This window comes from Montipora foliosa, chromosome 3, assembly GCF_036669935.1.
Source record: "Montipora foliosa isolate CH-2021 chromosome 3, ASM3666993v2, whole genome shotgun sequence".
NCBI lineage: Eukaryota > Metazoa > Cnidaria > Anthozoa > Scleractinia > Acroporidae > Montipora > Montipora foliosa.
The window spans coordinates 66,302,322-66,327,321 of record NC_090871.1 but is presented as its reverse complement, the minus strand read 5'-3'; the positions used below and the strand labels follow the sequence as shown (position 1 = coordinate 66,327,321).

The window sequence follows — 25,000 nt, the reverse complement described above, 5'->3', positions numbered from 1 at the left end:
ACAACTTTGCTTCTAAATTTAAGTAGTCCTGTATCCTACCATTACAAAAAAACTAAAAATATACAAAATTGTAGAAAATTCGCTTTGGTTACAGCGGTTGTTTTTTACAGATCCAAACAAGTCTACACACATCTGCTACTGTATGTTAGCCTGAATTTCAGCTGCCTCCTCCGCTCGCTAAGTCACTCTGGGAGAGAGGCCCGAGTGACTTTGCGAGTGGAGGAGGCGGCTGAAATTCAGGCTACTGCTATGTAGATTAGTAATAAAAACAGGGGTACACACAGAATGGTTGCATCACACAGAATAGAGAGACTTTCATATGACCTTGAAAAAGTGTTCACAGTTTGTTTCACAGACCAATGTTTGGCAACATTAAAACAAAGCTTCTCCTTATTCCAGCCAAAGAAACACCTCATATGGGCAGTAAACAGTTCAATTGCCCAATCACATTACTGCATTTTCAAATGACATCAAAGCAAAACTTTCCAAAAAGTTCCATGGAGAGATGACGTTGTTTGCATCCGCATTCGCTAAGCCAATGAAAATTTGCCCTTGTTTGTTTTTGTTCGATAAGCCAATTAAATATTTTGCATTTTTGTTTACATTCCGTTTTTTTTTTTTTTTTTTACATTTATTTTTCAAGGTCATATGAAAGGCCTTCTCTCCGATAGCCTGTGAACGCAGACGTACATTTGTATTTTTGGCGGCCGTTTCTCTCCCCCAACTGGGAATGCGTTTGCGTTCCCAGGCTATCTATCTGACGACAGTAGTTTTCACTTACAACTTCATCGTAGAACTCAGACACCAACTGTTTCTTTCCTGAAGCTAAAGCAGACTCTGTTTGGAAAAGCTTCAGAAGATGATACAGTGTAACCTATAAAACAACATTGTTTGCAGTTTGAAGAAAGTTACTTGAGAGCTACTTGTGTCCAGCTCTTTAAGAGGTCACTCCGCAACCAAACTAATATTATTCTTTAACCCAATGATTCCTGGGACTTTGAGACTTTACTGAGGAGTGAATGGGTTAACCAGTCCCTCCATTAAGTTACTGAACAAAAAGAGAAAAAAGGGCTGTAATGTGATATTTTTTGTCAAATGGAAGTGGAAAACAGGGTAGCAAAAATTATCGCATTTGTTGAAGGTTTCAAAGTGCCTAAAATCTAATCATTTTTACAATTTAAATAAATTATACTTAGAGAAGAAGGTGACAATCTGCAAGGTAGCCTCCACTGGAGGTTCCAGACAAACTTACTGGTTTCTCAGATGAATCCATGAAGAATATCTTGATCTGAATTTCGAATTCACCCCATCCTGATTCGTTTACTTCATATGGAGGCTTTGTTACTACTGCATAGAAAAGTGATAGTGATATTGGTGAGAATACAGATGGTTCTTGACCAAGCACGAGGTCAAGATGGCTGGATATTGGCCAAGCTCTTTTTTAATATTCATCTGGGTCCATAAACACGCAAAAAAAATGATGCCAACATCCAGACATCATGACCAAACAAGCTTGGTCAATAAAGAATTTATCATGTGGGATAAAACATGATCTTTGATCTTGTGGGACCAAGCAAGAAATGCCGAGTGGGCAAGATAGCTCCATCTTGGGTAGCCAATCACAGAGCGGGATTTGGTTCTTCTTACCCGCTCACAGAGCTAGTCATATACATTGTAATAAAAACAAATAATTATTTGTTAAAAGAACAGACCCATTGGCTCAGTCAAGAGTACACATGACTTTTATGTGGGACGTGGCCTGAACAACGCTCGATGTCTTAAAATACCAGTAACTGAGGAAAAAGTGCAGAGGTCATCATAAATAATTTTAAAAAAATTAGTTTCCATCTTTCTTACCTCTCAGAGGATTTGCGTAACTTTCATGGAGTTTGAAATGGACTTTCTTTACATAACTTGACATGTCCTGCAGGAATTTCAAAACTAAAAATGCTAAAACTGTCTAAGTATTAGTTGCATGTAAAAAGGTACTGCACACACAAACATTTTAAAACTTTGATTTTGATCAGGCATTGTGCCCTCACTCCAAGCCAGTCTATTAATAGCAGGTATTGCTGGTCAAGTGCACGTGACATCATGGCGGCCATGTTGGATGGTAAGAACAATAACCCGTCTCTCCGCGCTGGGAACTAAACTTATTCTTATGCAAATTCTGCGAAAAGAAATTGTATTGGATCATAGGCAGCCCAAGTTCGCGTCACTAGAAAGCGTGCAATAATTAATTACTAGTGGGAAGATGACCTTTGAGTAAAAGCGGTCTGGTGTGATACAGGCGGCCATTGAGAATTTAAACGCATTATAAGACTTTGTATGGGAAATAAAATACCGTCGATTATGAAGCCTAAAAGAAGCTCAATTTAACATTCATTCAATAAAAGGAATGAAAATGACTCACCTCTGGTGTATTCTTGTGCTTTTTGGAGCTTATTTTACCGTTTCGGGAATTCTGTGTTTCCAATGTTCTAAGACATTAGGCATTTTAGGTTTCATAATCGACGGTATTTTATTTCCCATACAAAGTCTTATAATGCGCTTAAATTCTCAACGGCCGCCTGTAACACAACACCGCTTTTACTCAAAGGTCATCTTCCTACTAGTAATTACTACACGCTCTCTAGTGACGCGAACTTGGGCTGCCTACGATTGGATTGCCATTCAACATGACCGCCTTGTCACGTTGGTGCAAACCAAGAATTAGACATGAGCATGCATGAAAGTCCCATAATTTTATCATCCCCTCTCCTGGTCCCCTAATTTCTGGATATATCTGCTAAATCACTCATTCCTGACTAAACGATGTTAGCCTGTCCTTTGTCATTGCAACCTGAGAGGGGAGGGGATGTGTTCAACACTGGATATTGGGTAAAACTATGGAATACAGGGCCATTTTTGAAACAAGTACTATTTAAGTGGCTTGGCAGCTCGGCAGTCAGCTGATGAGCTGCCGAGCCACCCAAAGATATACTTTACTCATTCTTAAAGAAGGAATTTCACTGACAAATCGCCAATCCACTCAAAGATATATCTTACTCATTTTTTAAACTTTGTTCCTTCAACATTGACTTTTACTGGTAAGCCGCGGAGCCACTGCAGTGATACTGCTTCAAAAATGGCCCTGTCTGTAGTGGCTCCCTGGATATGATATTTGATGCATGTATATTGCATCCCTGTGCAACAACAGTGTGAATAATTTTTAATTTTGCCTGCTCTATAAATAGGGTCTTTCTGAGCTGACATAATTCAGATAGTGATTTAATTAAGAACTTTCTTTTCAATCTTTGTCAGCTATGTTTTTTCGTAAAACATTTGTTTTTTAAATCTTACGTTTACATGTACATGTACGTACAAGTTTTATTGATTCAAGTGAGAACTTTGCTTCAAATATTTTGCAGGCATTTTTGCGTGAAATATTTAAGCTTTGGATCTATCGCCTAGGGCATATGCTATCTCACGGAATAAGTTTACTACAACTCTTGTGCGCTAACCTCGTTTTTGAAAGGTCTAAGAAATACTGTCCAGCCGTGAGTATGACCGTCTGTTTCCCGTTTTTTTCCAAAGTAATGAGACACATTTCCAAATATCACGGGCTTTACTATTGTGACACCCTTTAAGAAACAGAAAAAAAGGCGTAAATTTCATGGAAAACTGAAGAACAACGAGAAATGTGTCAAGTGAACGCAACGAACCTTCACTCTTGCGTTGTCTCCAGACGACGCCATCTTGTTTTAGTCAGTGTTGGGTAATGCGGGTTCAAGTCATTTCCAGGTCTCTGATTCGTCTTAGTTGGTGCAGAGGCAGAGGCGTCCACGACGGAATGACGATGATAGTGTATGTCACTTTACTTTTGTAAAGTGCCGTATTTTATTTGTGTTCAGGTGAGGGAAAGAGTATACAGTAATTTAGTTGCCATCTTTTATGTGTTAGAAAGATCTCTTTATGTAGTGGTCGCAACTATCCAGCTGGTAGGGTTCGTTAGGTTCCGCGTTGGTACCAACAAGCGTTCGACACGATCAATGAAATTTGTTTAAATCCAACCGCTAGAAAAAAACCGAAAGGTTCCTTTCGTTGACGACAGTTTTATTTTAATTTTTGATGTTTCTTGGTATAAAAATATGCTTGATCATCTTGTGATCCCTACTAAACATATTATGGCGTCGGAATTAAAGAAGCGTGACCAAGTTCTCTGTTTGTTTTTAGTTTGTGTTGATCGAGTAACTTCTGTCTGATGCATCCTTTCTGGTAAGAATGACGTCTTTGGCAAATCTGCTGTTATCTACACCTTTTAGTTCAGACGGGAATAACGTTTTTGAATCAAATTGCCAGTACAATTATCTAGCGTGAAACACAAATAAGCGTATTAGTAACAGCTGATAGTTTTCCGACCAGGTATTTATGATCGAAGCCACAATCACAAAAAAAAAAAAACAAAAAAAATTAATTTGCAAATGAAATTGTGTAACATTCAAGTTTTGAAACTAGGCACTTAAAACCTAACCCAAATGGGTAACACAAAATATAGAGTGCACAAAAATGTAACTACAATAATATTATTGTCCAATTATGTGTAATCATGGTAGTTTTGTAGCATGGCAACAAACTAAAAGTATAGAAAAGATATTGTTGATGTCACTTATTGTCATTTATGTGCCAACCAGAGCCTCATTGGCTGTGAGAACAAAGGGTCCTATTTTTAGAAACAGTTGTGCTGTGCCTGTTTTAAGTTTTCCTTTTCTCAGAAACAGCATCATAGCAATGTTGAGAGACCTTGGACAAGCTGCTGCATGTTCCAAAGACAAGATTTATTTTAAAGGGGTACTGTCATGCTAAATTTGCTGTTGTTAGCTCAAAACTGAGTAAAAATCTAAATTAGGACTTTAGCTCACACTTATAACTTTCCTGAGGATGAAAGTGTATTTTATGGTACAAAGAGCTATTCGCAGTTAATTTTTGGTGGCTTTCTGACGACGTCTTCTCCAAACTTGAAAAAAAATTGGCCATTTTTTTTCAAGTTTCAATCCATTTCCATCCTTCACCGCAAACAACAAAGAATAGCTTCAGTGCACTTCAATGGTTCTTGGTAACAAAACAACAGCATTATTTCTTGGTCTTCATTGATACAAGACATCCTTTAGTGTTTTGAAGTTTGACTAAAATAGTGTGACACTGCCCCTTTAAGCTACATTGAATAACTTCAACAAAGTCAAAATAAAAAAGACTAGTATAGTTCTTCTAGGGACTGTAATAAGCTTTTTTTCCTTTGAGCTCCAAGTTGTACAACAAACCCAAATGACAGTTTTAGAGATAATCATTAGTAAGAAGTGAAAAATGTAGGTTGAAGTTTAGGGATTAATGATAACAATAATAATGATAATCACATTAATTTTATTTTTGGGTTAAGGTAGGAAAGGTATCTTTTTTGGGGTTTTCAGGGCCTGGGAACAAAATTAATAATTTCACTTTTTACTGTTACTATATACTTCCTTTTCCATAGCTAAACACTAAAACAAATAATGTTAAAGGATAGCTCGGTTATTTGCACTTCTCCACAAACTGCATTGCTTTTTGGGAGGGGCAGAGTGTTAGTATTGTGTAGTTGTTGTGACAGTTCTGAAGGATGCAACTTGAGAAAAGTTGCATCGGTGTTTATCCAGGATTGTAGAATGTTATCGGATGTCATGAATGTCGTGATATTGCTTTATTTCTAGTTCCAGCCTGTGGTTGTCATGTTGGTAGTACCCAGGCCACCATGTTACAGTTAGAAAAAAGAAAGTAATGTTACTTTGGTGTGTGTACTTGTTGAATTGAGTTGCTTCGCTAATAAATGTGTTACTTCAATAATCCACGCCTCATCTCTCTGCGCCATCCCAGAGATGAAAGCCCATGGATGGAAAGGATTGAACATCTTATTTCTAAAACATTAGAATGATTGTGTTTGCTGCAAGAAACTGTTCCAAAAGACACATAAAAGGAAAGGAAAGGAAAGGAACTTTATTTAAGTGTCTAATCTTCTAGCGCCGTAGAGCACTAATCGAGGACACTGTAAATTGAAATTAACAATGCAAAGCAAATCAAATTTTGGTTTTTGAGGAGAGGGGAAACCGGAGTACCCGAAGAAAACCTCTCGGTGCAGAGTAGACAACCAACAAACTCAACCCACATATGACGCAGAGTCTGGGAATCGAACCCGGGCCACATTGGCGGGAGGCGAGTGCTCTCACCACTGCGCCATCCCTGCACCCCATTGAATGTATATCTAGTGATTGAGCATTAATTTAATTAATTTTATGAGATCACTGATCAGCAAAGAAACATGACTTGTTTATTTATTTATTTGTCGTTAGGATGATGCTGGACTAATCAGCCTTGTTTGACGTTACTAAAGGAAGTTCAAACCTTTTGGAAGCTTTACAACTATCAATGGAGGTTTGGTATGAAGAAGATCAAGGGCAAATTGGTAAAACGGAATTCACAAATAGAACTTGATTTCAGTCATCAAAATGGATTGGATTGGACAAAGTATGATGAGCGTCTGATTGAATGTGTAAAAAATGGAGACACAGAGAAACTCAGGGTTACTCTAAAAAAGAAAGGAACATCTGCCACCAAATTGAGTCCTGGTGGTTCAACAGCTCTTCACACTTCTTGCTTGAATGGAAATGTTGAATGCCTTGATGTCTTACTTGAGGATCAACCTGATTTGTCAGTTGTCAACAAGTCTGGCTGTAGCCCTCTTCATGTGGCAGCTCGCTCTGGGAACACGGAATGCATACAGAAAATTTTACAGCACAAGGTCCATGTGGGAACTCAGGATGGTAAGAAAATGACAGCTCTTCATCATGCAGCTGCTGAAGGTCATAATGCATGTGTTGAGCTTCTTGTTAAGAATAGTGCACCATTGAATGGTAAAGACAAAGATGGTAGGACCCCTCTGTTGATGGCAATACAAGGGGCTCACGAAGATGTTGTCCAACTGCTCTTGGAAAATGGAGCAAAGGTTAATATTGCTGATCATTCCAAAAAGACTGCATTGATGTATGCTTCATTATTGGGACTTTCCAAGAATGTTGAGATGCTACTGAAAAGAGGAGCCAATCCTCAGTTAACAGACAGCAATGATCACACGGCTGAGGATTATGCTCGGCTGTGTCATTATCAAGAGATTGTTGATCTCATGCACAATGCTCCAACCATTGCTAACTGGGATATGGTCGAATCATCAGAAGATACTGAACAAGAAGACAACAATAGTGTCCCAGCTGGCGAGGCCATTTTGGAGTTTAGCAGTCCAGATGAGTCTGAGCCAGATGTGTCTAATTTTACACAAGACAGGAAAACATCGAGCAGTTTATCAGCACATGAATCTTTCTCATCAAAGGCCTCAACAGCACTGTCTTCTGCTAGAGCAGTAAATCAAGATTTGTCGGATGATATAAAAGAATTAGAAGAGGAAAATGAAATGCTTAACCAGGAGATGGATAAACTCAGAATTCAATACCACAAAGCTCTAGAAAGGCTCCGTAATCTAGAAGCACAGCAGGAATCGAAGAAGTTGGACTCACCTGTGATAATTACAAATCATGTAAATGGTCATGTTGAAGAAGAAATATTGGAGGAAAAAGAAAAAAGAATAGGGGAACTAGAAGAAGAGGTTAGGAACCTCACAAGCAGTTTGTCAAAGGAGAAAGAGTCCAGAAGTGATGCGGAAGAAGAAATAGCAACGTTAAGAGCCCAAGTGGCTTCCTTCCAGGATGACACAGTAGATTTTAATTCCAGTGAAAATGATGAAGATATAGATTTGCCAGGAGTGGATTCAAAGAGTGCCGACAAGTTGGTCAAATATGATCAGTCAGGGCAGCTTATATCCCTGCATGGACAGATCACAACACTAAAACTTGAAAATGAAACTCTAAGGCAACAATTGAAAAAATACACAGAAGAAAGTGTAGATTTTTTAGATAATGAGGCCAGTATGCCCTCCATACCACTTTCAGTGTATCAGCAGCTTAAGGAGTCTAATGAAGATGAAATTTTCAAGTTGACTGAGGAACTAGAAGAAGTTAAGATTACAAATGAATCCCTCCAACGGGCCATTTCTGAAAAACAGACATGTCCTCAGTGCAATGTAGGTAAGAACAGTCTGTCAAATTCACAAAACAACAAGCAACAGGAAGTTCGTTTGTGTTCAGAACTAAATCAACTCAGACATGAATTTGAGGTGGCTCAGACTGAGCACCAAAGAACCCTGAATGTGTACAGACTTCACCTCCTTAATGCACATCAACAAGAATTGGATCCTCAGGTACAAGAAGCTATTCAGATGATAATTGAATTACGCAGCAGTGAACAGTTCTGCTGACAGTATTTTTATTATCAATGCCAAATGTGTCCAAAAGAAAAAGCCGATTTTGACACAATGCATATTTGAAGAAGGTGCAGATAATTTATGATCATTTAAGTGTGAGGAATTTCCTGCGTTATAAGTCAACAAAAACAGTTGAAAAATCATTCCAGATGCCATGCCTCACTTTGGCTTCATTGAGGCTTCCGTTCCCTGCCACTTTTATCAAAGATATTGGCAAGGAATACTTTGTCTTGACAAAATACCTTTATGTTAGAGGGGCAAAGGTGTGTTTTGCAAAGCTAAGGTCTATAGTCAGCAACTGTTACAAGCAACAGAGGCTCTGAGAATACTTGCAATTAGTTGTAGATATCAAAGAGAGGGTGTCAAGAGCCTGAGCCGCCCTCCTTATTTGTGGACCACACCCAGTGGCATTTGTGTCATGGTGTGCCAAGAATGTGTGGTTTTGGAAAGTTAAACTGATGCCCACAGCACACCTTCAAAGGCATTGCTCTGCCATTGGCGACCTTAAGGGCCCACTGACGTATTTTTTGGGGTGCGTTGCGAAGGATGTAATGGTTAAGTAATTTGAGAGAATTTGGCATTATTTTGGTCAGTTTCCAACTTTTGTAAGCCAATGACCCTAAATATGACGTCATCATACCACGCCCATGGTCACGTGACCAATAAAAGGAAACTCTAAATTTTTCTCCGTGCTACGCAATTTGGGTATTTAATCAATGGTTTGATAATTTGTATTCGGTTTTGCATCCAGCCAAGCATGGTTTTCTTTTTATTTTGAAAAATGCTCTTTTTAAATACATAAACGATACTGAAATACCCATAACTTTTTCAAAAAATATGATTTTAAAAAATTAATGCTTAATTATATTCTGTATTTGGGGGTGAAGCTTGCCATGAAAAAAAATAATAATTCAATTTAAAACCGCCGGAAATTTAGCTTTTTTCTCAAACCGGAAGTCAGTTCGTTTTCGCATGCGCAGTTGATCTGAGAACGAGCGCGAGGAAGGGCGAGGAAAAACCTTCGATGGAAACAACAGTTTGTGCGGTGACTTTTGCTTGTGAGTGGGTTTTCTTGTCAGCTCATGACATGATGACGTCAGTTACCGGAAGTAACATTTCACTTCCTTAGCAACGCGCGAAAAATCCGTCTGTGGGCCCTTAAAGATTAGAGTATGAGCGTGAGTTTCTCATTCTGAGCTCGAGCACTTAAAAAAAATACATGTGCTTAGAATTACGAAAACTTGTACTCGCAATCCAGTTTGGTATTGGTTATTGTTAGTAATGAATAGTCAGAAAAGGCAACAAAAGAACAGAACACATGACTTTAAAGACGGGTGCATTTATTTAACACATCTTAGTAGCGTGAATTATCGCTCAAAGGAAGCCGTCCACAGTACAACATGCACGTGAATCATTATCACTCATGGCATACAAATTTATGCTTCCAGAATGAAGTTCAGTGTACAAAAGGAACTAGTTGTTGCACTTGAACTTTCACGAGTTTAGGTTGTAAACTAGTTAAAAAGACTTCATAGCCTTGGTTTAGGGAAGTTTTCTGTACATATTTTAAACGTTTTTGCCATATATTTTTAAACTGGCACATGAAAATTTTGTAGCAATATTTATTTTAGCATTCATACAATTTGTACGCTCAGTTTATATTTTGGATTTTTTACGGCTGAAGAATTTGCATCTCAAATTGTAACTTTGTATGTCTTACTAAGTTTTTGAGGATCTTATTAAACTTTTCCGATATCTGGCAAGCTTAAGCTTCTTAGTAAAATTTACATTCTTTTCAGTTTAAGATCTTCAAGTTAGGGTTAACAATCAAAGCATCAACTGGAGCGGAACACATGAAAATGATCATTTTTCTGGATTATAGCTGAACGTTTGGCTGAAACGTAGGCTCGATTTCCGCCATGGAGGAGCGCGGGCTCTTTTCCCGAAACAGCGGCTCGGGTAATCGAGCCCAGCTGAAACGAGCTCCTGGCTGCGACAAACTGCAACAGCAGTGGGATGAGCATTCCTTTCGTTTAAGAAAATAATGCTTTTATGTACTCTTTGAGTTTTGGAATGAGATAATTCAACTTACTGTTGATTACTAGCTACAGTCTGAAAAAAATGAAGCGGAACATTTTCTGGTTCCCAGGTTCCCATGAAAGTCATCTCTTAGTTGGATCACCGATGTTGTAAGATATGACAGTCGAGGGAAAGGGAAATTATCTAAACGTGGGGTAGAATGATCATTGGCTTAAGCCCAACGCTTTTAGTTGTATACAATAAAATAACCCCTTTTTTTCTGAATTCAAGTTAGAAACTATCATAATTCTCAGTATTAGCAGAATTATGATTAAAGGGCTATGTCACGTTATTTTAGGGTGTTTAGGGGGAAATCTTAAGTTAATCACAAGTTTAAAACTCGAAAATGGTAATGTGTAATTCCGTTACTGATAAAATCATCGTTGCATCACAAACAAGACGATTCTGAGCAAAAACGGCCTTTAATGCAGGCGATTGCCATAAACTAGAAAAACGTAGGGCCGACTCTTTTTCAAGATTAACAAAATGCAATCCGGTTTCAATCTTGTCCAGCTAGTTGTGTCCAGCCATGCTTCTCTTTCCTTTTGCTGTATTTCTTTTATGTTGTTCAACAGATTTAAGTGGTTATTGCTAAGTTTCATTCTTAGACTACTTTTACGGCATTTTGGATATAATGAAATTACATAATTTCGCGTGACAGCCCCTTTAAGGAAAAAACATTGAAGACGCTGGAATAAATAGATTCTAACAGAATGATTCTATCCAAACAATGGCTAAACTTCAGAATACCCGGCCACAATTGCGTGACATTAAATGCCTGCTCCCGTAGTCAATAAATATTTGCATATGGAAACAAAATAGAAATACTTAAGAAGTCAAGAAGGGTGCTCCCGCAGTCCCGAAGTCGTCCGCAAGTAAAAATCTTCCCCGATCTTTTATTTTCAGTTTTTTATTTACGATACAAAACTTAAAATACAGTTCACAAATATTACCATTTATTTTTCGCCCTAATGCGTTCATCTGCTTGTGCCTTTGTTTTGGGTCCCAAAATGCTTACATAGACTTTTTTCACATCATTCAGAAATACAGCAAACAAATCCTCGTTTCTATAGATCGTTTTCACTGTCACGCAATAAAAAAATAAATCGAAAACCATCCAGTGGAAAAAGTCAAGACTTCGTGATGTTGTAGAAGATGAATGAAGAAGACACTTCTCCAAGTTTTAGGCCCGTGCGTTTCCCCAAACGTCAGATATTCGTCGAAATGTTTCGCAGAAATTTACAGAGCCCAGTATGAAAACGCCATGTTGGTGCACATCTGTGGTGCACCAATATGGCGGCCGGAAAATAGTGTCAACTTCTGTTACTTACTTTGGCTATCTAGGCGAGTGATCATCTGTACTGAACAGCCAGCTATTTACTTAAGCACTTTTCCTAATGCTTTAAATTCTAAAAAGGCTCAAAACCATGAGATAAATATATATTTCTCAATAAACTCGATCGTCGCCTCGTGTCACGCACCGCTATAACTCAGAAATTCAAAATGCTCTGGTTTCCAAACGAAGCACGCTACTGAGCTTTAAAATTGCAAATGGATACAAATTTACCGCCTCTTATGCCTGATGAGGATAAAAACTTTCGTGGCTCTTTAGTTTTGGATTTTAGAAAATGATGACGTCACGTGAAAACGATCTATACATATATCGCCTCAAAAATTTTGCCAAATATGTAGAAAAAAGATGTTCAGTTCTAATTCCAAATTTAGGAAGTTTGCATTTCGCTTGTCTCCAGTGACCTTCGATTTTGTTCGTGTTGTCACCATTTTCGTTTACAAATTCTTTGGAGTGGTTAACTGTTCTAATCAGTTTGAGCAATCGTCCTTGTTTTGATGTCGGTCGTACGAATCTTTTTGATATGTTAATTGCGAACTTCGAGAGTAGGGTATATTTCAGAACTCGCAAGTTTGTTTCTCTGGCTGGCTTTCATATCAAAAGATCCCTATACACACCTAACATTTATAGCGACTATTTACGCTACAAGTTGCAAAACTGTTGAAACACTTTCATTCAAAAACACCTTTTCTAGCTTACAATGCCCGCCGTATCTAGAATTTAAACCTTTCTCACTTCCTCTCCCCTCTCCCCCTTTCAATGTTGACTGCTTAAGTTCCCAACATTTTTTTGTCTTTCTAGCAACACTGATTTGGGGGGGGGGGGGGGGCGGGGGCTGCAGTGTGAGAGATAATGGGGAAATTAATAATGCCCCAAGAAGGTGAAGTGTCTCCACTATTTTTGCAACTTGTTGTCTGATTGATTGCAATAATTTTGCCAGTCCGGATTTGAATCCTATAGGGAAACGTTTCAACGTAGAAAAACAGGAACTAAAGAAACAATCATTAAATATCGTATAAGCTCTGAAACATTTCAGAAGTTTGCACGCGACGTGCAAAGCACATTGTACGAAACACGAAAGGATATTAATTATTGACATACGGTAGCATCGATTTTCGAGTGTTTGGACTTATCATCGCTAATAGAAGACTCCGTACTACATACTAAAGCGAGCAAAGTATTTTGCACTGCAGATCTGATGCTCCGAAAGTTACACATGGCTCATATTATGAAACACAATACCATTTATTGTGTTTCTTGGTGACGTCAACCGGGATGGTGGCGTTACAGTTGAAAATCGTACCTTCGAGGAAACAGCACAATTCAACTAGTACTTTCTTTTCTAATCAACCCAATACATTACCTGGTGATTCGTCATAAAGCTCACACAGTTAGAAATCCTGTACATATCGTCTATTTTATCGATTTTTAGGAAAGTGGATGTTCCCTTTAAATGGCATGCGATCGCAGTTAAAGGAGAGGTTATGTCTGTTTCTCATTCGTAAACAACAGCTAATTTCGTACATGTTGCGCGTGCTTTAGATGTCATGTGTCGACCGAAATATAGGTGTTTAAGGCAAATTATTTCGAAATCGGTTCCAGGATATTTCTAGCGTACTTTAAAAAGCGAAAGAATGGAAATCACACCTTTTCGTGTACCAAATTATGTGTATGTTCGACTTGACTCACAGAAAGCACTGAAATGCCTTCAAATTACGTCATACCGAAACCCCGCCAAAATCCAGTTTATCGCTGGCCATTTTCCATTCACAGCAGATCAGAGAATTAAACCCTTTTTTCTGGAAACATCATATTAAACGCAAACGATAGACGCCTTCCCGTTCCAATAAACAAAGTGACAGTACGGCAATACAGTGACAACCAACTCAGACAACAAGTTGCAAAATTGTTGAGACAATTTCATTCAAAACACCTTTTCTAGCTTCCAATGCCCGCCGTATCTAGAATTTAAACCTTTCCCACTTCCTCTCCCCTTTCCCCCTTTCAATGTTGACTGCTTAAATTCCCAACATTTTTTTGTCTTTCTAGCAACACTGATTAGCGGGGGAGGGGGGCTGCAGTGTGAGAGATAATAGGGAAATTAATAACGGACCAAGAAGGTGAAGTGTCTCCACTATTTTTGCAACTTGTTGTAGCAATGCTCGCGCTTTACATTTCTCCTTCTCAGTATTCAATAGTCCCATCTGGAGTCATGCTATTCTTTCAGACAGTAGTGTAGCAGCTCTCGAAACCTGCTATCGTTTAAGCAGCTTCTATTGTTTTTAAGTCTAAGTCATTGTTTCAGTTATTGTTTAGTCTTTTGTTTTTGGCTAAGGTAGCCAGCCAATCACATCATACGTTACGAGAGCTGCTACATCATCCCTTTCAGACAGCCCGTGTTTTGGAAACTTTCCAAATTTCGCTATTTATAACCAATGACATGTCCTCAAGTCCTTCAATAAAGTTTCCTGCTATGCGGAGATTCATTCTATCCGGAACTTATGGTCACTGGTTGCTCTAATTAACTACGACTTCGCTTCTTTGGTTAATGAGCTGATAACTGCTTATTGAGAAACAATCATTAAACCGTGATGTCTTTGATCGGCTTGTATCCTTGCACAAACATCTCAGCCCCGACCGAGTTGAGCATCACCTCAGCCACATTTTGTTCAATTCTCGCAGTCACAGCTGTGATTGGAAATGTCCTTGTTCTTCTCGCCATCATTATCGACCCATATCGTCAACTGCGATCGCCATTTAATTTCCTTGTGGCCAATCTGGCGGCAGCGGATTTGATAGTCGGTTGTTTGGCGCTGCCCTTGTCAGTGGAATTCTACGTTCGAGAGGCAATGAGCGAACGACTCGTACTTCTTCCCAGAGATGACGCTAGACGAATCAGTGCTTTCATATCTACAACAGCATCGCTTCTGAGTATCGCTGCGATCACTGTTGATAGATTTATTGCCATTTCATTCCCTATGAAATACAGATTGATGCTGGATTCTCGACGAACTGTTGTCATCTCGTGTGTCCTTTGGATTTTCTCAATCGGTTTCCCGTTCCTTTACTTCAAAGTTGGGTATCTGAAATATCAATTCTTTTTCGCCAATACAGCGGTTGTGGCGACATTTGCAGTGCTCTGTGTTACTTACGCAAAAGTCTTCCGAACTTTTAAACATCAAGTGAAACATTGGGATACAATTCACAATTGCCCTGGGCAGCAGAAGATCAAAATGAGAACTCTGAAATGGGAGAAAAAGGTTACCAAAACATTTCTGGTAATGTTATCGCTTTTCATTGCCTGTTTTCTTCCTTCACTTGTTCTTATCTATGTTATTAGCTTCTGCGGATACTGCAGTTGTGTTTTTATTCACTGGGCAAGAGATATTAATTACATTCTGATCATGGCAAATTCAAGTATGAACCCATTCGTTTTCGCGTGGAGACTGAAACCGTTCCGCAAAGCCTTCATTAAAATCCTGACTTGTAGAGCTTTGATGCGAAAAATGCGCTCTATTTCCCAACAAATTAACTTGTCTATGAATCCAATGGGAGTATCAACATCGAGCACTGGCCCCATGTCCTCTTAAAGAACCACCGAGGAAGAAGCAAGCACTTTGTAAAATTGTTTTTTTTTTATTTTGATAAATTTTAACTCAGAATTGAAATCCTAAAGCGGAAGTAATGGTCAAGGAAGTTATTCTTCAATTTCAAGACAAGCAGAAGTTAGCCTTAAGTCATATGAAAACTGAATATTTTTAAACCTTTTATTCAAACATTCAGAGAATTTAGCCGAAAAGATTTATATATTTGCGAGCGATATAACCTTTTTAGTGCCTATATCTTTCCTGGCGCAAATTGTTCTATTTTAGAGGAACTTTAAGAAGTCACGTTTTACGGACTTCATAGTCTCTCTTAAGTTTCGATTGTTTCGTCCGTGTAAATAAAAACAAGATCTGCCTGCAGGCAGATCGCGGGGGATACGAATGTTTATATTCTTCCCTGACAAATAGAAAATCTTTTATTTCAGTTTGAAATCCAGCACTCACATTAGTAACAAAACTATCATTGAGCGATCTTGACCTGGTGTTTTTTACACCAGTTCTTAAAGCACTTTTTCTGCGGCAAAAACCGCGGTTTGAGGGGCTTTTGATCATTGCAGTTTTGATTGTAACATCCGGATTGCTTTTAGATGAACAAAAGTGCAATAAATTAATTATGAATTGAGACTTGTATCAAAATAATGTCTCTTTTGACCGATCCCCTTCATTGGTAAACAAGCCTTATTTGGGTGACAGTTTCAATACAGGTTTTACGACTTTCACATTGTGTTAGCAGAGTCGGGTCATCAGATTGTTCCTAGATATATCAAGGAAAGGTAGATAAAATATCATCTTTTTAAATCTACATTCTGAGGCGCACACGATTCAAAAGGCAGGGTGTACGATTTCTCAATCGCGAACGACTGAATGACCTCTCAACGGCGATATTTTGCGCGAAGCAAGATTTCCGGCAGCATTTTCAATCTCTTTCAGCGGGAGAGGGTTCTTATTTTTCACTCTTGCGGCATTATTTGCCCTTACTGGTCCTAATAAACTAGAAACAGCCTGGTTTGTCGCCCAGATGAGCCGCGTGTCATTTGTCATAACATTCAGTATTTGAGGAGAAAGTGCGGCCTTTGTAATGACCTCTGGAAGTGTTTTGAATTTCCAGTCAAATAAACAGTAGGTCCCGTTCCACAAATAGGCCCTTGGCATGACCGTGTCACGTGACCTTGTCAATCACAAAAAAAATGGTCGTGCTACGAAATAGATGCCAGAAATGGAAAGAGCGTGATGAAACAACTATCCAACTGTTATTGGTAAATATTAATGGCATTCCTCTTTCTATAGACTATTTGTACAATATCAACTAAAATCCTTTTCAAAAAAGCAATTTTTAAGACTTAGTTTGCTCAATATTAATTCCCATGTTTGCAGTTGTGGTGTATCCTGTGTGTTTGTACGTGTGTTTATTGCTTGTTTTTCTTCTTTCGCACCGGTGGCTCAGTTGGTTGAGCACCGAGCTGTCACGCGGGAGCTCGTGAGTTCAACTCCCGCCGGACCAACACTCAGGGTCTTTAAATAACTGAGGAGAAAGTGCTGCCTTTGTAATTACATCTGCAAATGGTTAGACTCTGTAGTCTTCTCGGATAAGGACGATAAGCCGGAGGTCCCGTCTCACAACCTTTGTTCATTAACTCTGTGGGACGTTAAAGATCCCACACGCTATTCGAAAAGAGTAGGGGACAGTGTTCCCGGTGTTGTGGTCTGACCTTTGTATTACAGAGGCCATGTGTTAGAAAACTCTTTACTGGATTACTCATGTATTACCCTCTCAAAATAAAGAACATTGTATTGTATTGTGTTGTATTGTATATCTGTGTGTTGTGCCTGTGTTTGTACGTGTGTTCATATGCTTGTTTTGTTTCTTTTCATATATATATATATATTGAGCGATGTAGATGTTTCACTGAATGTTATTCTGGGCACCAATTAGTTTTCACTGCTTTCACCAAGGGTCAGGTAGATCAGACAATCCAGAGAGCTTTGGTTTGGTCAATATCAGTCCTGTGCACAACCGTGAGTTCCTCCTTATGGCTAAGAAGAGGTCATCATCGATGATATTCTACCTTCTCTATCGACAAAAAAAGAAATCAGATTTATTTTGGGGAGTTTAAAAATAACCATTTTATTTGCATCTATTCCGGGTGTCATTTAAAATATTATTGTAAAAACTAGCAGATTAATCATTTTACATCGTAGAGTGTACTATGCGATAACTATGTGACATGGTATGCTCTTACAGAAAGATGATATCTTTACTTGCTGGGATGGGGAGGGGAGGGGGGTTGGAGGAAGGTATAACTACTCCAACAAAGACCTAGAGTTGTTGATATACGGCAGAAGTATATCTTATAACGTCGCTTGAAGTAAATTTGTGTATTAAAGATGCAAACGTCGGTCTTTGTAAGAGGTGTGCATACGATTGGTTTAAGAGAGTTTCAAAAGGAGGACTTTGCTTCTATTGTTTTGCTAAGGTTTGTCTTTTGTTGTTGTTGTTGTTTTTTTTCCCTATTAATAGAGCCCGATTTTAATGAGTTTAGATCGACTTGAGCACTTAAAAACAAACATGTAACGGCGAGCGCCCTTTTGAATACTTTCCATCGCAGCTGTTTTATCCAAAAGGCATAGCGTCTTCGGGAAACAAGGCAGGAGTTGCCACAACGGCAGCACCAGTTTGAAACTTCCAGATGACTGATCCATCAGTGCCATTCAACGCGTAAACGAACTTATCAGTACTGGCTGCAAACACCTCGTTATCTCGTGATACTGCCACCGATGCTACAACGTAATCACGTGTTGTCGGAGACCATAAAGGGGAACCCTCAGTTGAGTTGAGTGCTAGAATTCGTCCATCGCCTGAACTAATGAAAATCTGAGATTGGAAACGATAAAGGACAAGAGTTTACATGCTCGTCGACAAAATGTCACCTGCCTGACAAATAAGTCTGCGGAACTTAACTATTTGCCCTCATGGAATTTACAGTGGTAATGATACGAGAAAGTAAAATGCAAGGAAATAACCTGAATTTCTGGACAAAATTGTTCAGACATCTTTAACATACTTGCCCATGACTAAAAAGCCTTTTTTCATGTAACGAGCAGCAACAATAACATTTATTTGCACTACGAATTTTACAAATATTAATTGTAAAACATGAAATAAAAAAAGCCAAGAACATACAGTAATTGATCGCTTAAAATAACTTCAAAGCTAAAGGAGTTAGGTGATCAATGTACGTCAAATCAGAATTTACTACGGATCTCCCGAACAGCAAAATACGAATAAGACAAAGCTGGACTATTTGCACTTACTTTCGATCAAAATTATGTTGGGTGGGGCGGGAAGAGGGAACTTTTGGCCTTCTTCAAGGTTTTTAGTCCAGGATTGTGGCTATGCCTCGCACACCTAAATGCATTATTGGAAATTAGTGCACAAAGCTGGCTGTGTAACGACTTTCAATTTCTGCTAAATTTCAACAAATGGAGCAGTGGCGCGCGCCTATTAAATTTCACGTCCCCTATCGCTGAGACCGTTCTCTCATCCTAGTTTAATAATACTACTTGGCAATTTGGACTTACCCTCCCATCCTCAGTAATGACAGGTGATGAGACCACCTCTCCGCCAGTATCCACAGTCCACTTAATTTTTCCCGCCAAAGGACCACTCATTGTGTTCACTGCAATCAGCTGACCCTTGATAAGACCAACGAACAGTGTATTATCCAACGTACTAAGGACTGGGCATGACTCAATTTCCGAACCCGTGTCAAGTGACCAGAGAAGCATGCCAGTTTCGCGGTCAAGAGCGTATATATTATGGTCTAGAGAGGCAAAGAACACGGTTCGACCGCCCGCAGTGAGAGCTGGCGAACCAAAGACGCCCTTTGTACCTGGAAACTTCCACACGATCTTTCCGGAGGTTTCATTCAGAGCAAAAATGTAAGCAGTGTTTTGTGCGTCCGAGGCATTCGATTTATCAGACGCACAGCCGGCAAACACAAGCCCTCTTTCGTTGTCAATAGCAACAGAACCCCAGATGGCACAACCGAGATTAGACGTCCACACGACAGATCCTGTCTTACCTTCCAGTGCATACAGTACTTTGTCGTGTGACCCGATAAAAACAGAACCGTTCACACCTACACTAGGGCTTGCCACCACAGCACCGCTGGTTTTGTGGGTCCATACAAGCGCACCATCGGCCGATCGAAGAGCATAAACAACGCCGTAAGTATTACTGAAATAAATTTCATCCCCGCCGTGGCTAAAGACTACACTGGACATGATTTTACCGAATGTTCTGAACTTCCAGGTGACAGCACCCGTGTTGGTTTGGAAAGCGTACATGTAGTGATCCTCAGATCCCACTAAAACGAGCCCCTCTGCGCGAAAATAATCTTTAAGATCTTCATCGTCTGAAACAACAACGGACCGAAATCAATGCTCAGTTGAGAAGAGCTAATACGGGTGTTTTGTCCTCTATAAGCCATTGTCCTCTATAAGCCATTTGACATTAGCAGACAATTGGGACGTACGTTGGTTTTCAAGAAAGGACACAGAAAAGAGATTTTCGTATCGTCCATTTGTTGGGGGTGATTCTCTTTAAATACAGGAATTAAGTTCTCCACCTTACGATATAACCCCCCTGTCGGTAGACGAAATCAAATGATCTTTCATTAACTTATTTTGTTCGTCCATCAGCATTTGTACATTACAACTTTGTCACCTCAGTCTCAATGGTTGAAAAGCACCCACAAAGCTCAGAAGTTAATGTAGGAATCGCATTTTGGCTGGCTTTATTGTCATTATCTGTGATTACTGGCCACGAAAAACTTTTGCTTTTAGCATGACGACGCTCAACGTGGAGCAGTGTAAACTCAGTTTAACCAATCACAACAGACCCAGACAGTCAAATGGGCCAATCACAGCGCAAAGCAAATATGAACAGCCGGCGCTGAGCGCGGGAAAACAACGATGTTGAAATTGATTGGGCTCCTACTTCTTATTGGTTGAAAACATCGAAGCACGAAAATTGTAGCCCATAGAGCGGTTTTCAATTGAGTGTCGAAAGTAATTAGGTTTTGCATTACTTCACTCAGTGATTGGTTCAAAGTTCTCGCGCCACTTTTTCGATCAATCAGAAGTGAAACCAAAACCAATCGTGGCTCGCGCGTGCACATTTTCCCGCGCTTTGTGTCGGCTACGTGTAATTACTTCGAATTTTGATTGGTTTAGTGGATTGCCTCTGTCCTTTTTGATTGGCCAAAGTAATTACTTTGGTTTTGGTTTTACGACACTCGATTGAAACTCGCTCTAAGCCAGCGTTGGAATACACAATAAACTACACAAGAGAGACTTGACTTACAGCGGAGTCCACAGTTCTGTTGGCAGTTCACCAGCATCCAGTCTGGATTAGCCTTGCACTCACCATCTGTCGCCCATTGTTGACAGTTCCCGTGTTTATCAGAGCAAGCTGCAAGCAAATATAACAACGAAGAGTGATTTCGAAACAAAAGCCAAATCTTTTTCGTTCCTTGTAAACTTAGTCTTCCGTTTAAACTATCGTTCATCACTCCTCAAACAAGAATTGCATCAAACCACGTATTACCCAGGAAGTACTTGATTATATTAAAGATTAAAACGCTACCAAAAAAATAGGTTTAATGGGTAAATACACTTAAGTGGATTTCCACTCTTCCATATTTCTGAAGAACAACAACGTGGAATGCTAAAACTCCAAATTTAGCGCTCATCGACGAAGGGATTCTGATGGTGCATACAAGCATAAGTGCATGACACTGCAGGATATAGGCTCTTGAAAAAGGTTCGGATTTCTGAGGGTTAATTTTTTTCCATATGAGCTTACCCATTCCTTTATTCATCTTTATTTCCAGTGGATGATATTCATAATCAGTGATGTTATTAAAGTAAGAAATTTCGCTCTCGGTCAGCGAGAAGTCCAACGCTCTAAAATTCAAGTAAATATTGCGGGGATTTTTGGATCTTGGAATCACTGTAACGTTCTGATGAACTGCCCAACGTAAAACAACTTGAGAAGCAACGAATTCATAATGGCCAGCAATCTCCAATATCAGTGGAGACGTTAAAACTGGATTCTTTTCCAAGCCATGGAAGTAAACCCACTGTGTACCTGCAAAGAAGAGGATAGTGATTAGTGAATGATGATACATATTTGTTTCTTTTATTCGACAATGAATTGACTTTGACACTGCCTCACCCAGTGTTAAATAGCCAATATACCGGATTCCATGCGTTTGACAGAATGCTTTTAATGTGGTGTCTTGATGAAACGGGTCAAACCAGTTTTGAACTGCAGAAACAGGTACTGTCGCCAGTTGAACCAGTTCTTCCATGTCATCAATAGGAAAATTGCTGACACCCAAACTACGTAGTTTTCCTTTTCTTTGCATTTCCTCCATGGCCTTCCAGCTCTCTTTCCATGTGCCTTTTGGTTCCCCTGTAAAACAAAAAAGGAGAAAAACACTGTTTAAGTCACAATTGAACGATAACGTTCAAACGATGCCAACTACAAAAACATTACGCTCCCTTCCTCTGCCGTCAAGGTTTTGAGTATTACAAGGATGAAAATCTCTTTTTTTCTTCTTGTGGTAGTAATCCGCTAATATGGAAGACCTCCACCTGCTGAAGTGGTCAACGCTTTTTAAGAACTCTACTCAGAGAATACGTTTCCAAACTTGAGTGCATTCTTGCGGTTGTCATTGTAGCGGAGTAGTGGCTGACAGATTCTCCTAGATTCCCCCACCAGTTCTCCATGCAGAGGTGGTTTATCATCCTCATCAGCTTGGCGAAAAATCTGCAGGGGTTAGTGGAGTCAAAAGTCACACCCAGCAGACACTGTAAATTGAAATTAACAACGCAAAGAAAATCAAATTTTAGTTTTTGAGGAGAGGGGAAACCGGAGTACCCGAAGAAAACCTCTCGGTGCAGAGTAGAGAACCAACAATTTCAACCCACATATGACGCAGAGTCTGGGAATCGAACCCGGGCCACATTGGCGGGAGGCGAGTGCTCTCACCACTGCGCCATCCCTACATCCCATTGAATGTGTATCTAGTGATTGAGCATTAATTTAATTAATTTTATCAGATCACTGATCAACAAAGAAACATGACTTGTTTATTTATTTATTTGTCGTTAGGATGATGCTGGACTAATCAGCCTTGTTTGACGTTACTAAAGAAAGTTCAAACCTTTTGGAAGCTTTACAACTATCAATGCAGGTTTGGTATGAAGAAGATCAAGGGCAAATTGGTAAAACGGAATTCACAAATAGAACTTGATTTCAGTCATCAAAATGGATCTGATTGGACAAAGTATAATGAGCGTCTGATTGAATGTGTAAAAATTGGAGACACAGAGGAACTCAGGGTTACTCTAAAAAAAAAAAGGGGAACATCAGCCACCAAATTGAGTCCTGGTGGTTCAACAGCTCTTCACACTTCTTGCTTGAATGGAAATGTTGAATGCCTCGATGTCTTACTTGAGGATCAACCTGATTTGTCAGTTGTCAACAAGTCTGGCTGTAGCCCTCTTCATGTGTCAGCTCGCTCTGGGAACACGGAATGCACAAAGAAAATTTTACAGTAGAAGGTCCATGTGGGAACTCAGGATCGTAAGAAAATGACAGCTCTTCATCATGCAGCTGCTGAAGGTCATAATGCATGTGTTGAGCTTCTTGTTAAGAATAGTGCACCATTGAATGGTAAAGACAAAGATGGTAGGACCCCTCTGTTGATGGCAATACAAGGGGCTCACGAAGATGTTGTCCAACTGCTCTTGGAAAAAGGAGCAAAGGTTAATATTGCTGATCATTCCAAAAAGACTCCATTCATGTATGCTTCATTATTGGAACTTTCCAAGAATGGCGAGATGCTACTGAAAAGAGGTGTCAATCCTCAGTTAACAGACACACGGCTGAGGCTCGGCTGTGTCATTATCAAGAGATTGTTGATCTCATACACAATGCTCCAACCATTGCTAACTGGGATATGGTCGAATCATCGGAAGATACTGAACAGGAAGACAACAATAGTGTCCCAGCTGGCGAGGCCATTTTGGAGTTTAGCAGTCCAGATGAGTCTGAGCCAGATGTGTCTAATTTTACACAAGACAGGAAAACATCGAGCAGTTTATCAGCACATGAATCTTTCTCATCAAAGGCCTCAACAACACTGTCTTCTGCTAGAGCAGTAAATCAAGATTTGTCGGATGATATAAAAGAATTAGAAGAGGAAAATGAAATGCTCAACCAAGAGATGGATAAACTCAGAATTCAATACCACAAAGCTCTAGAAAGACTCCGTAATCTGTAAGCACAACAGAAATCAAAGAAGTTGGACTCACCTGTGATAATTACAAATCATGTAAATGGTCATGTTGAAGACGAAATATTAGAGGAAAAAGAAAAAAGAATACGGAAACTAGAACAAGATGTTAGGAACCTCACAAGCAGTTTGTCAAAGGGGAAAGAGTGCAGAAGTGATGCGGAAGAAGAAATAGCAACGTGAAGAGCCCAAGTGGCTTCCTTCCAGGATGACACAGAAGATTTTAATTCCAGTGAAAATGATGAAGATATAGATTTGCCAGGAGTGGATTCAAAGAGTGCCGACAAGTTGGTCAAATATGATGATCAGTCAGGGCAGCTTATATCCCTGCATGGACAGATCTCAACACTAAAACTTGAAAATGAAACTCTCAGGCAACAATTGAAAAAATACACAGAAGAAAGTGTAGATTTTTTAGATAATGAGGCCAGTATGCCCTCCATACCAATTTCAGTGTATCAGCAGCTTAAGGAGTCTAATGAAGATGAAATTTTCAAGTTGACTGAGGAACTAGAGGAAGTTAAGATTACAAATGAATCCCTCCAACGGGCCATTTCTGAAAAACAGACATGTCCTCAGTGCAATGTAGGTAAGAACAGTCTGTCAAATTCACAAAACAACAAGCAACAGGAAGTTCGTTTGTGTTCAGAACTAAATCAACTCAGACATGAATTTGAGGTGGCTCAGACTGAGCACCAAAGAACCCTGAATGTTACAGACTTCATCTCCTTAATGCACATCAACAAGAATTGGATCCACAGGTGCGAGAAGCTCTTCAGATAATAATTGAATTACGCAGCAGTGAACAGTTTTGCTGACAGTATTTTTATTATCAATGCCAAATGTGTCCAACAAAAAAGCCGATTTTGACACAATGCATATTTGAAGAAGGTGCAGATATAAATTTCCTGCGTTATAAGTCAACAAAAACAGTTGAAAAATCATTCCAGATACTACGCTTCATTTTGGCTTCATTGAGGCTTCCGTTCCCTGCCACTTTTATCAAAGTTATTGGCAAGGAATACTTTGTCTTGAGAAATACCTTTATGTTAGAGGGGCAAAGATGTGTTTTGCATCGCTAAGAAGAGGCTCTGAGAATACTTGCAATCAGTTGTAGATATCAAAGAGAGGGTGTCAAGAGCCTGAGCCGCCCTCCTTATTTGTGGACCACACCCAGTGGCATTTGTGTCATGGTGTGCCAAGAATGTGTGGTTTTGGA

At 39.5% G+C, this 25,000-nt stretch overlaps 4 protein-coding genes and 1 pseudogene across 5 annotated transcripts in view; 3 read left to right on the top strand and 2 right to left on the bottom strand.

The window, feature by feature from the left end:
• The window catches only part of LOC137998023 (YEATS domain-containing protein 4-like), a 7,077-nt gene extending 3,313 nt beyond the window's left edge, over positions 1–3,764 (bottom strand). Inside the window, exons 1-5 of the mRNA XM_068844412.1 lie at positions 3,705–3,764; positions 3,504–3,623; positions 1,858–1,924; positions 1,253–1,347; positions 782–874 (exon numbers count right to left, since the gene is read on the bottom strand). Coding sequence (XP_068700513.1) covers positions 782–874; positions 1,253–1,347; positions 1,858–1,924; positions 3,504–3,623; positions 3,705–3,737 — 408 coding nt within the window. The 5' untranslated portion in view covers positions 3,738–3,764. The remainder of the gene's footprint in view (positions 1–781; positions 875–1,252; positions 1,348–1,857; positions 1,925–3,503; positions 3,624–3,704) is intronic.
• Positions 3,765–3,785: 21 nt separating this feature from the next.
• Positions 3,786–9,709, top strand: LOC137998021 (ankycorbin-like). Of its 2 annotated transcripts, XM_068844410.1 has the most exons (3): positions 3,795–3,893; positions 4,216–4,257; positions 6,360–9,709. In XM_068844410.1, exon 3 carries the CDS (start codon positions 6,449–6,451, stop codon positions 8,372–8,374), a length of 1,926 nt encoding a protein of 641 aa, XP_068700511.1. In that variant the 5' UTR covers positions 3,795–3,893; positions 4,216–4,257; positions 6,360–6,448; the 3' UTR covers positions 8,375–9,709. The 2 variants fall into 2 exon arrangements, with proteins under 2 accessions (XP_068700509.1, XP_068700511.1); XM_068844408.1 differs by lacking the exon at positions 4,216–4,257 and having other exon boundaries at positions 3,786–3,893.
• A 4,415-nt stretch (positions 9,710–14,124) lies between these two features.
• LOC137995683 (adenosine receptor A2a-like) lies at positions 14,125–16,037 on the top strand. The gene has a single exon (XM_068841204.1). The coding sequence runs from the start codon at positions 14,402–14,404 to the stop codon at positions 15,398–15,400; it is 999 nt and encodes a 332-aa protein (XP_068697305.1). The 5' UTR covers positions 14,125–14,401; the 3' UTR covers positions 15,401–16,037.
• Positions 16,038–18,799: 2,762 nt separating this feature from the next.
• LOC137996241 (uncharacterized protein YxaL-like) lies at positions 18,800–22,156 on the bottom strand. Its single transcript, XM_068841656.1, has 5 exons — positions 22,132–22,156; positions 21,654–21,893; positions 21,282–21,566; positions 20,781–20,888; positions 18,800–19,830 (listed from the first exon to the last, which is right to left on the bottom strand). Exons 1-5 carry the CDS (start codon positions 22,154–22,156, stop codon positions 18,959–18,961), a joined length of 1,530 nt encoding a protein of 509 aa, XP_068697757.1. The 3' UTR covers positions 18,800–18,958.
• A 337-nt stretch (positions 22,157–22,493) lies between these two features.
• On the top strand, positions 22,494–24,599 carry LOC137995675 (ankycorbin-like; annotated as a pseudogene).
• Positions 24,600–25,000: the final 401 nt, after the last annotated feature.

Excerpts from the sequence above, each read along its gene's own strand:
- LOC137995683 (XM_068841204.1), top strand. The coding sequence starts at position 14,402 with ATGTCTTTGATCGGCTTGTATCCTTGCACAAACATCTCAGCCCCGACC.
- LOC137998021 (XM_068844408.1), top strand. The coding sequence starts at position 6,449 with ATGAAGAAGATCAAGGGCAAATTGGTAAAACGGAATTCACAAATAGAA.
- LOC137996241 (XM_068841656.1), bottom strand. The coding sequence starts at position 22,156 with ATGACAACCGCAAGAATGCACTCAA. Across the intron at positions 20,889-21,281 it reads AAAGATGAATAAAGGAATGG|CTTGCTCTGATAAACACGGG; the intron begins GTAAGCTCATAT and ends ATTTGCTTGCAG. Across the intron at positions 19,831-20,780 it reads ACAGAACTGTGGACTCCGCT|ACGATGAAGATCTTAAAGAT; the intron begins GTAAGTCAAGTC and ends TTGTTGTTTCAG.